The sequence below is a fragment of the Stegostoma tigrinum genome, chromosome 17 (genome assembly GCF_030684315.1).
Source record: "Stegostoma tigrinum isolate sSteTig4 chromosome 17, sSteTig4.hap1, whole genome shotgun sequence".
NCBI lineage: Eukaryota > Metazoa > Chordata > Chondrichthyes > Orectolobiformes > Stegostomatidae > Stegostoma > Stegostoma tigrinum.
This window is the reverse complement of record NC_081370.1, coordinates 27248440-27265737: the sequence shown is the minus strand read 5'-3', so window position 1 is coordinate 27265737 and position 17298 is coordinate 27248440. Positions and strand designations below refer to the sequence as shown.

Sequence of the window (17298 nt, the reverse complement as noted above, 5' to 3'; positions counted from 1 at the left end):
TGAGACATATTGGGCTGAATGGCCACTTTCAATAGTGTAAAGCTTTCTGCCTCCTGCTGCAGTATAGAGGTAATGTCCTGGAAGCATTATCACTAGACTGTTAATCCAGATATCTAGATAAGCTTCTGAGCGTCCAGGTTTGAATCCTTCCACAGCTGATGTTGGAATTTGAATTCAATAAAAAAAAGGTCCAGAACTAAGAGTCTAATGATGACTGTGAAGCCATTATAAATTATCGGAAAAAGCCATCTGACTCACTTATGTCCTTTTTGGAAATAAACTGCCCTCTTTACCTGGTCTGGCCTACACATGACTCCAGACCCACACCAATGTGGTTGACTCCTAACTGCCCTCTGGGCAATTAGGGATCAGCAATAAATGCTGGCCTACCCAGCAGTGTCCACATCCCATGAATGAATAAAAATATATCTGTCAAATTGGTTTTGACTTAATTTGCTCTTTGATGCCCATGTAAAGTGTTCATTTACCATGTGCTAATTCTTGAACTTTAGGACTAAGTTGTATTGTAGATTTGTATTATTGTTATAAAGTTGTACAGTAGTATTTATTGTTGTTTGTTTGTGGCTCTATTCACTTAGTAAGTCCCCTGGATCTCTCACTTTATTTGCTTTTGACAAAATGATACTGGTCTCAAGCCAGATCATAACATTAATGTGCCACTGTAGCCCAGGATTGTAATGATATGTAATTTATCTAATGAAAAAGAGTTCCATAGCTGTATTTTGTAGATCTGAGAAATTACAAATGTATATTGTACTATACAAATGACAATTTTTTTCCCTTGTCTTGTTATTTCCAACTACTCATAAAGGTGATTTCTGCTCCCCTTTCTTCAACCACCCCATAACCAACCCATCCCACCAAATGAAATTCTCTGGTGTTGTTGATGAAGTCATAAATTTCAACGAGCAACTAGACCATATAAACCTGGGACCAAATTTCCTTTCTACTTAAACTATTCAGCTTGAATAAATTTAGTACTGCTTTAAAACAATTCTCGTGCATATAATCAAGGAATGATTTGCATCTGGGACTAATGAATCAAAATAAAAGTGTTTCTGTTGTGTTTTGGCACTTGGAGTTTTAGACTGCTCAGCATGAGAAAATGTGAAATTGCATTTCCTTTTCCTTTTCTTTGAACATGAGGGTCAAACAAACAGCTACAAACAACAGCTGTTTTATATGATAATACCTCAGTAATGTCAGGTGCTGCAGCAGAAGGCAAGAAACATTACTCACCTTTTATATTTGCCAAAAAGTGAAAATAAGAAATTTTTGAATACAATATGGATTTGTAAGAATCTGATGCAATATTAATGCCTATCTTTTCTTTTTAAAAACAGAATTTCGTGCTGAATGGTTAGATTATTTTGTGAACTCTCAATTAAATAACATGCAGAACTATTTAATGTTCCTACACCGGAGACTGAAATAACGATGTTCTGCATTTTTTGGCATGATAAAATAACAGCTGAGTGTAGCACAAAAGGCCATTCAGTCTTATTGAGTGTGTGCCAGCTATTTGAAACAGTGATCCTTCATTTCCATTCCCCAACATTGTTTCCCTGTAATTTTCCTATCATAAATATGAAATTACTGGCTTTAGACTTAACTTTTTTAACGTTCAATGAGACATTCCCCAATTTGAAATGTATTGCTGTGTCCTATTTTGCTTTAGAAGTTACCTCTGGAGATGAAATTCTTAAAGGACAACCAATTACCTACGTAACTGGAGTTGAAGAAGACCATGGGTTATCTGGACAAGTTACTACAGTTGCTCAAGCAAATGTAGGTCAGCATATGGCCCTTATTGAGCAAGATGGTACGCAGCAACAGGTAAGAAAAAGATGAAATTCAAATTCCTGTCTTAAGCAGCCATTGAGAGTCCAAGTTTATTTTGTTTACTTTTACTTATTCTTCTCTTGGGGGGGGTTGGTTAGCTCAGTTGGCAGGACAGCTGGTTTGATACAGAGTGACACCAGCAGCATGCACTCTTTTCCCACACCAGCTGAGGTTACCCCGAAGATCCTTCCTTTTCAGCCCCTCCCTGCGCTTGAGGCATGGTGACCCTCAGGTTAAAATACCACCAAATATCTCCATTTAATAAGAGAGCCGCTCTATCTAATAAGAAGCAGCCCTATCATCCTCTGGAATTATTGCGGCTTTACTCTTCTCCTTTTTGTCTGTTGAGATGCATTTACAAGAGGGTGCAAGTTTTCCTTAACAACAGAAGTTTATTGTCCACAAGGAGGTGTTTTTAAAAATTATCTAAGTATGTACACAACAGTTAGTATCTAAAATGAAGCAAAGCAAAGTTTCAGACTATTTCCCAACATTAGCCCTTACAAAGACTCTAGAGAAGTGATATATCCTATTCAACTCTTTACAGTTCCATTCCTTAATATTTTTCTCCCCTCTGGATTAAGGAGACAGTTTGCCGAGTCCTTTCTAAATTTACTGATGATAATTTTGTTTACAAATCTGAAAGCTTTGACTTTCTCACTTCTAATCAACTGCAGATTTCTAACCAGATTTCTTCAAAGAGAAAAACAAAACTGGCTTCTAAGCTCAAACTGATATCTTCTGAACTGAATTGAGAAAAGTCTCAGCTATCCTACATATATCTAAACTGAAAATAAAACTTACATGTTTAGGCTGCCTGTCCATAAACCCAAACATACGATTGTCTTTCCATTTAAGCCACAGGAATCCAGAGTCACCTGCGTTCTGACAAAATGTTGGATCTAACTCACTGTTCCAGAGGACTGCCCAATCACCACAGAATTAACAAACTGCGCCTGAATCTATTTTGAAATCCTAATTCCAAATTTACGCATAAATCATATACATTTCATCACAAAGTAAAATTTTAAAAAATATTTTATTAAAATAGGCCAAATTTTTAATATAAACTGCCAGAGAAGACAAGAATATCTGAGAAAATCTCTCCAGTATCTTTCAGTTACGTTTACATACAGACCATTGACAAAGAATTCACCATTTTTTTACTTGACCAAAGTACAGTGGACCAGAAAGAATGGAGAAAATGTATATTTTAGATTGACAAACAACCTATACAACTTTATTTTCAGATTGTTAAAAACTAGGAGCAGGAGTAAATCAGTTGGCCCTTGCTGCTTGCTCTGGCATTTAATAAGCTCATGCCTGCTTGATTTTGGCCTCAATTCCATTTTCATGTGTGCTCCCGACAACCTTTGACTTCCTTGTCAATAAAAAATCTGTCCAACTCAACCTTGACTATACTTAATGATTTAGAGATTCCTCATTTTAAAATTGTGCTGCTTTGTTAAAAAAAATTTGCTTTTTCATGGCATCTGAGCATTGCTGGAAAGCTAGTATTTGTTGCATGTCTCTAATTGGGAAGCTTGTGAAAACAAGACACCGTTATAGTCCATCTGGAGTGGATGCATCCATGATGCTGCAGTTTAGAATGACTGAGGTGCTCGCTAAGCTATTTAAGCGGGCTGTTAAACATCAAACGCATTGTGTGGGTCTGGAGTCACATGTAGGCCAAAAGACCAGATATAGAAGCAGAATTAGGCTGTTCAGCTCATTGAATCTACTTCATCATTCAGTCATGGCTTATACTTTCTCAACCCCATGCTTCTGCCTTCTCCCCATAATCCTTGATTCCTTTCACTCAGACTATGCCCTTAGGTCCTTGTTTCACTTACTAATGAAGACATCTTCACTTTGACTACTCTGTCCAGGCCCCTCAGTATTTTGTAAGTTTCAATGAGATCCTGCTCCTCAACCTTCTAAACTCCATTGAGTACACTACCAGACTCCTCAACTGCTGCTTCATGTGACAAGCCTTCATTCCTGGGAGCATTGTTATAAACCTCTACTGGACCCCTTTACTTGTCGCAGACTTTGACTGTACATAACAAAACTTGAATTTGAAAAGTAAGGTGATATTGCCAATTTTATATGTGTGTTTTGTACATATTAGACTGCATATAGTTCCATATCAAGTCAGCCAAGTTCCTTAAATGTATAAATAAAGACCTATCTTAAAACATTTAGTCAAGGACAGATTATTGACAAGAAAGGATTTAAATTTGCAAATAAATCCAACAATGGTTTTAAAAAGTAAAAACATTTTTGCCCCCACATGTCTTCCCCCTCCACACACACCCCATCCCATGTACCTTCACCTGCACCTAGCATGTAACACACACTCCCCCCTGTGCCTCACCCTGCATGCTCCCACAACCCCAGCACACTTACGCCCTCCCTCCCCCGCACACTGTCCCCACTGGCACGCCCTTTACCCCTGCATACCCTTCCCTCCCTGCAAGCTCTTTTCCACCGCACGTGTCCTTCCCCCACCTCATGCAGACCTCTCGCCCACTTTCCCCTCCCTCCCCATACACGGGGACCTCCTTCATACGCCTCAACCACAGACTTCACCACATATGCACCCCTCCACCCACACGCCCGATCCCTTCTAGCCACTAAGGAAGAACATTCTGAAGAAGGGTCACTGGACCCAAAATGTTAATTCCACTTTCTGTCCGCAGATACTGCCAGATCTACATGCGTCTCCATACATGCAAATACATACACTTCCACATAGGCACACATGGATCTGCAAGCATAGGAGAAATATTAAACTACGTGTAACGTTATCCTGAAGTACTTCAGTCAAGTAGTAGTTATATCCAGGAAAAAGAATTATTTGCAGATCACACAACGTTACTTTCCACAAAAGTGGTTGGCACTGAAGTTTCTGTTTGGATTGGTTGTGGCTGTTTGATTTTTTTTGGTTGTCGTGGTATAGATTGAGACTTTTAAGAACCATGCCTATGTGGTGATGAGGCCTTTGAGGGCATTTGCAAATCTCAAACTTTGATGAGAGGGATTACACAGAAAGAGAGAGTAGACATAGGCTGTTGCCTTTGTGGCGAATACTTTCTCACTGTCTGTACTCCGATACAAAATGCTTTACAATGACCAGCTGATTCATGTGACCTTTCCTGAATATGTCACACACTCATGACTTCAAGCACCTTATAAACTTTCTAAATATGACATGTTTGCTGTGTTATTTGCATTGAAAATTTTCTTTTCAAAAACTTCTATAAAAATATATATATCCAGCCACTAATATTATCAATTAATATTTTAGATAATACATCTTCACAGCACCGTATTCCCAGAACATTAGCCTTGTAATTCTGCATTACGAGTCCAGTGGCATTATCATTTCACCACCTTCTTTCCATCTTTCTAAATGAGTAGAGTAAAACTGTACACAGTACTGTTGGTCTCACTGATGCCTGTATACTCGGAACAAATCTCCTCTGCAATAAAAGCCAGCATTCAGTTTGCCTTCTTATTACGTTCTGTGTCTGAATGCTCAGGTCTTTCATTATGGCAGTATCTTGCAATATATTTCTATTTAAATAATAGCTTTTCTGTTCTTCCTGCCAAAGCACCAACCACACATTTTCCAAGATTATACTTCATCTACAATATTCTTACCCAGTCACTTCACCTATCTATGTCACTTTACAGTCTCATTGTACCCTCTTGAAAACTTGCTTGCCTATTTTTGAATTGTTGGCAAACCTTTTTGGCAAATCATACATGTTACTCATATAGATTGTAAATAGTTGAGATCCAGCTCCCATTCCTACTTTATTGCATTTGTGTGAGTTTGCCAACCTGAAAATTGCCCATTTACCTCAGAACTCCATTTTTTGTTAGTCTAACTTTTATCCATTAATGATAATAGGGTGTTAACATTATCATCTCATCGCTATGGCCGCTTATCATCTCCAGTATCCTTTAATTTGGCACCTTGTCAAATGTCTATTGGAAATCCAAATACACAACATCTATTGTAAGTCCATGATCCACCCTGCATGTTATAGCCTCAAAGACATTTGTCAAGCATGATGTCCCTTTCACCGTGTGGATTCCTGTTGGCTGGTTACAGAGACTGCAAGGTTGGGTAATGAAACAGGCAGCTGCAAGGAGTAAAATGGAAGAGGCTACAAGAAGGTAAAACAACAAGGAAACTTTGTGAGAAGGAGGAGAAGATGGAGGCTGCTGTCTGAATTCGGTCTAAAAGCAGCACCCAAGTAATTAGAAGCTGTGAAAACCTGAAATCACTGATGTAATAAATTCCTTATAAGTGAATGTGGAACGTGTGGCTTGCATCTGCATTGGTTCCGGAGTTACTTTATGGGTAAATGTAGTGGATACTGTTGGACTGAATACTGCAAGGGCTAGCATTATAAATGGCAGATTACATTATGCTATGATACCTTCTACTTAGTTGTCAAAATACTTGCAAGATTTGAACAAGTTCACCAGTGTATATTTTCTGTAGATCCCATTCCTTTTCCAATACTTGCCATGAACCAAAATCCTTTATAGATGAATATATTGAATTTTTGGATCTCCCCCTCACTTTGTTTCTTTATGTCTATCACTTTATTTGTGACTATTTTTGGGAGTCATTTCTATCACTTCTGTTACTTGGACCTCAGTTTTAGTCCACAACACCTCTTTGTAGTAGACAGTTAGTTTACTGCATTTTGTAGTTACTGCTCAGTTGAAATACAATGGTATCAATGTACTTTATGTTATTAAATTTTTATATCCAACTCATTTATCTGCTTGAACATGTTTCAAGGCTCCGTTTTATAACATTTAATTCAACATACAGGTGGTGGAGGGAACACTTCTTTCTCAGTTACTTTATGTTCCCTTAAATTGTTTTGCATCATGTTTCTATGAAGGGATGACCTGTCCTCAAGCATCTTGAAGAATCTTCTAATGTGTTTGCCACATCCGCGCTGATTCTATTCTCTCACCCCTCCATCCCACCAGACCCTGAGTTGAACTGATCCCCTTTCTAGAACTAGCATAATACTATATGTAAATTCAATATAATCGTACATAATTGTTTTGGAATGAGTTTGTTTCGCTAACAAAGTGACAGTTAGGAACTCTAAAATTCAAATATTACACATGGAAGCTTGAAATTTGTTAAACATTTTACGACTTCAGTTTACACTTTGGGATTTTTAGTTCTGTTCTTTTTAGCCAGAGCAGAATCATGTCTGAGTCTTTTTAACCTGTCTCTATAAAAACATTTGAGAATTTTAGACAAGTGTGTGAATTGCTACAGAATGTTTTCCAAACTAGTTTGCAGTTTCACCGGGTCTGACAAGGAGAGCTTTCCTGGTTCCAGAAATGTGTTGCAACTGAAGCACATAAAAACCGGTATTAATTTATTACTAATTAAGACCTGTTTCTCGTGCTCTTTGTAGTTGGTCCAAATGCATTATTCAGGAATTATGTTAACGGTTGTAATTTGTTTATTTTTGTCAGTGTAGGAGCAGAAGGCATTAATATTTGAGTTATTGGTCCATTTTAAGACGATAGAGTGTGTAGTCCATAATTTTCAAAGTAATTCTGTATTTCGAACATTTCTATAGCGTTAACTTTACTCTCAACTTTAAACTGTGTTCAGAAAGCAAAATGGCAACTGTTGTTTTTTTATCCAATTAATTTTGCAGTTACACAGCAAGGAATTAGAATAGGTAAGTGTGCAAATCCTTGGAAATTGAGAGAGTGCCACAAATTATAGTATCATTGCTGGCCTCATTGGCGATGAACAGCTTGGTGCTTGTTGCCATAAGCAACGAAAATTCAGATCATTCCTGGACTGGCAAGAAGTAACATCATTACTTTTTCAATTCTACTATTCATCACCTTAGCTATGTCCCATTCAGTTTGATATGTTTTTGTTTATGTAGATTACTACATTTGCACACTTGTTATATTTAGCAAAACATTCATGAGCAGATTCAACTGATTCATCCCACATTGGTACCCTGGATTTTGGACACCACATCTTCAAATCAATGTTATTTTGTCAACTCTTTTTTCATTTTGTATTCGTTAGGACAATTCACAAAAAAGCATTGTAAATGGAAAATAATATTTGTACTGTACGAGGGGAGACTGCATATCATTTGGCAAGTGGCCTCTGCCTGGCAAAGGTGTTGCCGTTGACTGACAGTTAACTGCCAAGTTTTATTTAAATTTTAAACCTGCAGGGATGCTTGAATGATCAAAGCATTACTCTGGAAATGGCCCTCACCTGTATTGCAGTGTGTTTACTTGTTCTTGCTGTTTGCAAAGAAACAGGGCTCCCTGTATTAATGTATGTAGCTTATAGAATGCACAAGTGTACCACACTGTGAGACTGATTGACAATCCTGACTTGTCACTGTAATTCTTTGCACAGTCAGGATTTTGTAACAAATGTTGACAATTGTCAAAATATATCTAATGTTGGATACTGTGTTTTGCAAGTACAGACTGATTGGGATGGTCAGTACCTGCAGTGAACAGTCGAAAGTGATTGCTGTTTGATACAATCTGAGAATTTACAATGATTGGCCTATGTACATGGTGTCATGCTGATACTAAATTCATGTGCCATATGACTTATTTGTGTAATAGGCAGAATGTATTTTTGGTGTGAGAGCAGCATTCTGTTGGTGGCAAACACTACTTGTTGATATTGTTTAGAAGCAGCATGAAATAGCTAACTTCATCTGTTGTTCTAGCTTTTGAAATACCTTGCCCTTTCAGAGTATTTTAAGTATTAGTGAACTTTTCAAGAACAGAAGTGACAACATTAGGCTCTTTTATTAGTTTTCAATGTTTTTTTTTGCTCTGTAAATTTTTGTAGGTATTACTATTTAACTGTAAGTAATGTGCAATTCAAGTATTACCTAATATGTACAGCATAACTATTACATATAAGTATGGACAAAATATCAGATTGAAATTGACTAAATTACATGTTTGTAGCCAGTTAAATTATTCTCTGCTTTCTACCCACTGAAGACTACACAGTTTTCACTTCACATATTCAGGTACCCAAGAGATCGGCTGGTTCAAAAAAAACCAAATCTGGGTCTGCATGTTAAGATTTGAAAACTGCTTTATTTGTTTGTTTCAGGTCAATATATCTCAGACAGATCTGCAAGGAATTGGCAATACTATAACAATGGTAACACAGGACGGCACTACCATCACAGTCCCAACACATGATGCAGTTATTTCAACACAAGATACGCACTCAGTTACAATGGTAACAACAGATGATTCAGATGGCCAACAGGTAATGGAGCTCTGGTGTATTTTTACTATTTTGAGATTAGAATAATATATTGTTCTAGCTGTAGCTCAGTCAATGGCCAGACTTGTGCGCAAACTAGCTAGACCTTTTCTAATTCTATGCATTGATGCAAATTTTCAATCTTTTTCCAAACTTCTGAATTATTTTTCACTTTCTCGGAACAAAATAAAGCTACCATAATTGCATATAGCAACAGATGTGCACGTTTTGAACTTGTTTGCAATGCAGCTTGAGCAGTCTGCAAAACGTTTAATCTGATTTTCCCTTCTATTAGTTGCATTATTTATTGTGAACGAAAAAAAACTTAAAGAAATTCAATTGAGACTGCATCTTGAACAGATGTATAAATATGGAATATAGACTTGAGCAGTGGAAACATAGAAACATAAAAGATAGGAACAGGAAGAGGCCCTTAGCTCTTCAAGCCTGCTCTGTCATTCATCACAATTATGGCTGATCGTCCACCTCAGTAGCCTAATCCTGCTTTCTCTCCATAACCTTTGATCCCATTCTCCCTAAGCGCTACATCTATTCACCTCTTGAATACATTCAATGTTTTGGCATCAACTACTTCCTATAGTAATTAATTCCACAGGCTCATCACTCGTTCGGTAATCAAGACACCACCATCATTCTGTGATTTGCTAACTTCAGTTTACATTCATTTCATGTCCATGAATCTGTATCATAGATTTTAAAATGTTTTGAGACATGCTGAGATTGTGAAAGGTGCTAAATAAATTTAAGTATTTTTGTTTTCTTCCTTATTTTTCTTTAGACCCTAGGTTGCGTGTCACTGTGATTCTTGGTTCTGCCTTTGGTGTAGGTGGGCTAGCATTTCCCAGTTCAGAACTTCATCCTCCTCTTGCTAATTTGGTCCACTCTCAGATTTAATCTTCCGTATCAGTCAAGCTTAGCTCTGCCATTAGTCTCTCCGAAAATAGGAGCAGGAGCATGCCATTTGGCCCCTTGAGCCTGTTACACCATTCAGTAAGATCATGACTGATGTGATCATGTCCTTAACTCCAGTTTATCCAAAACCTTTAACTCCCTTGTAGATTGAACTTGAACTTGAAATCTATGCATAAAGTAATTTGATTTTTCATTCCTTTCCTTTATCATTCCTGTTCTTTTTCAAGACTTCCTAAGTTGTTCTTGTTTCAAATATTCCTTACGTCTAAAAAGGCTGTCAGAGACTAGTTCACAAGCAAGTCTATGAAACCATAACAAGACTGCTTAATTTTACAAATTATTAAGCCTTTGTTTGTTTCTTAGCCGTGAAAACTTAAATGAAAATTTGAGCGGGTGAAAGCAGTATAAAACTGTGAGAAATTTTCAGATTTCAAAATCACATACCAGTAGCCTACCTGCTTTTGTTTCTTTTCAAAAAAACGTTAAACACAGACTGTCCTTGTTTGCTGTATTGTGAAACAGATTTATCAACTGTCACAATACTTAAATCAATGACATATGTTTATTTTTAATTGTAACAATAATAGCTATCAAAAGCAAAATGTTTTCCAACCACTAGATCAGATGCCTGGATAACAAGGCACCAATGAGCACCAACTGTCTTTGGCAGGCCAGTTACACATAAATTAAATTTCTGTTGAAATATCATTATCTATAATTAACTCATTGACAGCATTTTTCAAAATAATCTAATATTGAAAATAATCAATAATAACTGAATTTATGAAATGGAATGAAGAGATTACGTGCTTAGTAAATTAGAAGCTTTTTTAAAAAAACTGATTAAAAGCATCTTTTTTTTTAAACTAAAGGTGGCTATAGTGACACCAGATTGTGAGATGAGGGGTGAAGCTACTATAGCTGCACTACAGGCTGCATCCGTCGAAGTAGAAAAAATGGTCACCCAACAGAATCATGAGCATCATTTAGTGACAGGAGGAGCACGACCTGTCACATTACTGGCTACGGCAAATGGCACTCAAATTGCAGTGCAGGTGGGTTTTCAATGTTCTATCTTAACATAAAAAGTAAATATTTTGCTGATTTTTTTTGTTTCTGAGTGAGATTGAATAATCTTGTCCAAAGAATAAGAAGACCTGGCAGTTTTTTTTATTGTACTAAAGATCCTTGTGTGCTAAGCACTCTAAATGATTAATTGAGTTTGAAATTGGTGTTTGTCATAGTTTTTTTTCTTCTCACCCTCCTTTAATTTTGTTCTTGTATCCTTTAAACCATGTTGCTTCTTTCACACTGAAGACTTGCCAGCATTGTGACCTGGGGAAAAGTTAAAATTAGCACATTTATTGCATATAATACACCAATAAAGTTTGTGTGCTTTTTATTTATTGGCTATTCCTTCCGAATAGAAGAATTACCGTAACCTGATGATACTGACAAGAGGTTTAATTCCACTGTACTATAAGTGATTAAAGATTTATAATTGTGAGTGGGAATTGGGGAGCAAAAATCAAAATTTGCTTCTCTGAGGACATCTGTGATCATTAATGCATTATTAGTTTGATGACTTGTTTAAAGCAAAATCAGCAACTTCACAAATCAAATTATCTGCTTTCTGAGGTACTGATCCTTATTACAATTGAAATCTCAAGCTTTATTTAGGGAAGTGAAGTGTTCAAACTAATTCAGAGTAGAAGGTGAATTTTCCAAGTACTTTTGCCACTCACAACTGCTGGTTTGGCAGTAACTCCGCTGGCATACTAAACTGGGTTTCCAACCAAGTTCTTCTGCTAGAGTGGAATAGGTTCCTTCGAAATTTCCTAACTTGATTATTTCTCTAGCTAAATACAACAGTAAATTTTCCTCTCCCACTTTTTTCCCCCGTATCTTTTAAAGGAGCTTGAATCATGTTGACATATTGTTCCACAGTGTTGAGAGAAGAGAAGAAAGAGAGAACAATACTTTTAATTTTATCAATCTCCGGCTGTGATTAATGTACAATGCAGCCTGCATTCAATCCCATGAGTTCCCTTCCCTTATCATCATCATCACCATCATACTAAACTATCATTGGCTCCTCATAATGCAATACATTAAATTCAGAATTTCTATTTTATGTTTTTTTTTGCATTTATGTTTTTCATCCAACTGCACACTTTTTTATAATTCATTCTGAGGATATGGATATTACTGACATGCTAGCACTTATTCAGATCTCTAATTCCTCCCAAGGAGGCATAAATCATGTAAGATGTGCAAGAACTTACAGAGAGAAATTGCTATTGATCTCTATCTTGTCTTGTATTTGTTAAAAAGTTAACAGAGCCAAATCTTTTCAACATTGTACTTAAAATATTTTATTACATACAATCAAAGTGAAATGGAACGGGAACCTGTCAGTTTAGCTCGGTTTCTAGAGTAACAATTTATAAATTTGCCCTTGCAGCTGTTGCTTTCACCACTGATGATGCAATATGAATGCAGAACAAGGATAACATTGGAATTCACTATTAATATTTTTACATTGACAATCAGTGGAAACTGATTGCAGCGAAGTATAGAAAGGGGCTACGTTCAAACTCTGTTCAGTTGGGAAGCTACCTTTTATTTGGTCCTGGGAGCAGCTGTTGTGAGAATAGATAGTTAATAGTTAGTTTCTGTATATTATCTGTCCCTCGGACTAGACAATCACCAACAGGTGGCTGCTAAGTTTTAAATGAGATTTGTGCTCTACGACCAGACCATTTAGAGTCTTAGAGTCATAAAGATATACAACACGGAAACAGATCCTTCAGTTCAACTTGTCCACACTAAGGAAGTATCTTGTATAAATCTAGTCCCATTTGTCAGCATTTGGCCCATATCCCTCTAAACTTTTCCTATTCATACACTCATCCAGATGCCTTTTAAATGTAATTATACCAGCCCCCACCACTTCCTCTGGTAGCTCATTCCATGTTTGTACCACCCTCTGTGTGAAAACGTTGCCCCTTAGGTCCCTTTTATATGTTTCCCTGACACCTTTAAATCTACACCCTCTGGTTTTGGATGTCCCCACCCCGGCGAAAAGACCTTGGCTATTTACCCAATCCATGCCCCTCATGATTTTGTAAACCTCTATAAGGTCACCCCTCGGCCTCTGACACTCCAGGGAAAATAGCCCCAGCCTATTCAACCTCTCCCAGTAGCTCAATCCCTCCAATCCTGGCAACATCCTTGTAAGTCTTTTTTGAATCCTTTCTAATTTCACAACATTGTTCCTGTATCAGGGAGACCAGAATTGCACGCAATGACAAGAGTGGCTGAACGAATGTCCTGTACAGCCACACATGACCTCCCAACTCCTATACGCTGTGCACTGATCAGTAAAGGCAATCATCAGTGTAAAACTGTCTTTCAGTCTCATTGCCATGACTCCAAATAGTACAGCATATTTATTTCAACTGGTTTTGTGTTTTCTAAAGTGTTCCACTTTGCTGTGATAAAACAACATTTTTTGTAGTCTCAGAGAATGGTGTTGGTCCAGTTCTCTCTGATATTTTGTAGTAGATTATATGTGCTTCATATAGGTATGAAGTCACGGTGGTTCCTTTGACAGCTACTGTACTGTATTCTTTTTATTTACCTTGTACTTGTGTTCTGGCGAGAGGAGGATAGGTAATTAAAGAGCTAAGGTGAGAGGCTTTTGCGGGGATGGATCATACCACAAAAGTCATTTGAATTCTTCTTGAACGGATCTCTCTGTAGAGAGATGACTGTAAGGAAACAATGATTTGACCATGCTGTAGGATGTATTAGACCAGCATTCTCTGTTCCATATCCTGAGTAAATGTTCCAATTAGCTAATAATTGTTGAAATTAGAAAGATGGTAACTGATGATCTTCCACATTGAGCACCCTGTGTAAAACCAATGTACAGGATTCATGGAGATGTTTGAAGTTGCAGTAGATTATTTCAACCCCTGTACCTTTCCACTTACCTGGATTTTTATTTTTTTTTATGAAGCCTCTAAAATGCACAGACATTTTCTTATATTTAAAGCACTGTATAAATGCAGGTTGTTGTTCCTACTGAACTTGCTTTCAAGAAGGTCCCATGTAAGAGAGTAGCATGTAAAATTAAAGCATGGGGTTGGGATTTGTGTACTGGCCTGGATAGAGAGCTGGTTGACAGATAGGAAACAAAGCAAATTTTCTGTCTTTTTCCAAGTGGAAGGCAGTGATGGTACCACGTGGATCAGTCTTCGGACCCTAGCGATTCACGATATATGTTAATGTTCGGTGAGGAGTATAAATATAATATCACAATGATACAAAACTGTCTGGAGGATCATATATGAGGATGATACCAAGTAGCTACAGTGTGATTTGTAGAAGTTGAGTGAGTGGGCGAATGCATGGCCGATAAAGTATAATATAGATAAATATGAGGTTATCCACTTCAGTAGCAAAACAAGGAGGGCAGATAATTAACTGAATGACAATAAATTGGTAAAGGAGGAGGCGCAGTGAGACCTGGGTGCCTTTGCTGAAGTCGTTGAAAGTGAGCATGCAGCTTGTGGTGAAGAAGGCAAATCTTGTGTTGACCTTCATGGCAAGAGGATTTGAATATAGGAGCAATGATGTCTTGCTAAATTTTTACAGAGCCTTGGTGAGATCACTCCTGGAGTACTGCATGCAGTTTTGGTCTCCTTACCTGAGGAAGGGTCTTCTGGCTATGAAAGTGCAACAAAAATTTACCAGACTGATTCCTAGGATAGTGGGACTGACATATGAGGACAGACTGGATCGGTTAGGACAGTATTCACTGGAGTTTAGAAGAATGAGCGGGTATCTATAGAATCCTATTAAATTCTAACAGGTCTAGACAGGCTAGATGCAGGAAGGATGTTCCTGATGACCAGGGAGTCCAAAACCAAAGATCATAGTTTAAGCACACAGGGCCATTTAAGACTGAGTTGAGGAAATTTTTTTTCACAAGAGAATGGTGAGCATTTGGAATTCTCTGCCACAGAAAGCAGTTGAGGCCAAAATCTTGAATATTTTCAAGAAAGAGTTAGATATATTTTTGATCAAAGGGTATGGGGAGAAAGTGGAAACACAGCGCTGAGTTGGATGATCAGTCATGATCATATTGATTTGTAGAGCAGGTTCAAAGGGCCAAATAGCCTATCCTGTTCCTATTTGCTGTTTCCACGTAACTAAATTTACTATCCGTACGAGTTGAGCATTTCTAAGTATTTTTTGACACACAGAACGTCTAATGATCAGTGGCACATTGTTTTGAATTGACAAATGAAGTTTTATCAAAAAGAAATATTACATTATAAAAAGTATCATACTTGTACTTATGTTTTTTTTATAGCTTAGCGAGCAGCAATCATTGGAAGAAGCGATCAGATTAGCATCTAGAATACAACATGGTGAAACGCCAGGAATTGATGAACATCAATAAAGAAATAATTAAAAATAATGTAAGGGCTGCAGTTCTGCCTATTTCTAACAATAATTGTACTGTATATAATACACAGACTGTATTGCTTACAGGCCCTGTGTAGCTTTTAAACATTTTTAAAGCTGCAATATATTGTTGTGAACATCATGAATTTTCAAGCATTCATTTAGAGTACTAATTGAAGATAAGCTAATGAAGCAGAATTTTTGCACTGCAAACTAGTCTAAGTTGAATTTTAATTTATCTCCAATCTTTGCTTGTATACTGCTCTAACTTATTTTGTCATTGCTCAGGTGCATTAGATACAGCACACTTATTTGAAAGAAAATAGTATCTTTTGCAAACCAGTATTCAAGTTCGAAGTATGAGTCAGAATAATATTTACTGTACTACTGATTTCCAGTTTAAAGATATGGATTCTTTGTTCCTTATTAGTTTATCAACTTTACTGGACACGTACTTTTCCTGTTAAATGATTTTTGTTAAAGTTTACACAAACTTTTTCATGATATATTGCAGCTTTAGAGTGTGAATTATCACTATCTGTTAACTGTGTACAGTTTGGACTAGACAAATCAGGTTCTTGATATTAAGGTACTTTAAACTGTAGACCCAAACATATGGAATACCTGAGCATGCATTTCAAACTTACTTCTGTGTGTATTTTCACACCCGGAAAATCTAAGTAATAGAATATTATATTCAAGTGGAAACATTTAAAGATTTGAACATATTTGGGACTACAGTTTTACACCTTTGTGGAAATTTATTTCATACTACTAAAAGGTGTTTGATCTTTGCTTATGACCAGTTACTGTAAATACATACTAATGCCACAGATGTAACCTACATTTTACTTTTTACATATGATCATGTAAAAGTACAAAAAGAGGAGCTTTGGTTGTGCAATATTAAAGATATACAATCTCAGTTTATGTTGCTTTATTCAAAAATAACGTTTTTGTGTCAGGTATTATTTTATCTGATAAAAACAAAGGAAAAAAATGCAATTGGTTGCTTGAATGATTTGATGAATTGGTAATAAAAGTGCATCCTGTATGTAGGGTTTTAAACAGATATGCTTAGATTTTGGCAATAACATCTATCAATAGAAAGGTTGGTTTATTAAAGCAGAAAAGCCACTTTGTTAAGGAGACTTCAAGCAAGTTATTGCTACTATACTATATTTTATAAAAATAAATTAGGGAAAAATTTGAAATGTTTACTTTTTTATTTAAAGTAGTGTAACCTCTTGTCAGCAGGTTTTGCCAGGGAATTTTTTTTTAAGCGTATTAAAAGAAAATATTTTGAAATTAATTCTCTTGTGAGGCTTTTTATTGGAGTTTCTAGTGTTTAAAAACATCAATTGTTCATTCTAACTAAGCCTGGCTTGCTTGGTAGCACTCAGGAAGCAGAACCTGAACACATGTTTTAGGTAGATATTCTAGCACAATACTAAGAGAGCTCTGCATTGTTGGAGAGTCATTTGATAAAATAAATTTTGTAAATTGGGCCCATCCAAATCACTTGATTGGTTTTGTTGGAAGATAAGAATTTCATGGCTGTATTCAAAGAGATGAAGGAAGAAGCCCTGTCTTTTGGCCAAAATGTTACACCAGACAGGACCAAAATTGCATTAATGACTCATCTTTCTCTATACTCCATGTTCCAAACAATTAATGTATTCTGCCTGTGCAGC

General features: G+C 36.7%; 1 protein-coding gene across 4 annotated transcripts in view; it reads left to right on the top strand.

Moving 5' to 3' along the window:
• znf143b (zinc finger protein 143b) overlaps positions 1-16916 on the top strand; it is a 144407-nt gene extending 127491 nt beyond the window's left edge. For all 4 annotated transcript variants that reach the window (XM_059652039.1, XM_048545416.2, XM_059652038.1 and 1 more), the window contains 4 exons: positions 1700-1857; positions 9035-9196; positions 10999-11181; positions 15510-16916. In XM_059652039.1, the coding sequence (XP_059508022.1) occupies positions 1700-1857; positions 9035-9196; positions 10999-11181; positions 15510-15599 (593 nt within the window). In that variant the 3' untranslated portion in view covers positions 15600-16916. The remainder of the gene's footprint in view (positions 1-1699; positions 1858-9034; positions 9197-10998; positions 11182-15509) is intronic.
• The last annotated feature ends 382 nt before the right edge of the window (positions 16917-17298 follow it).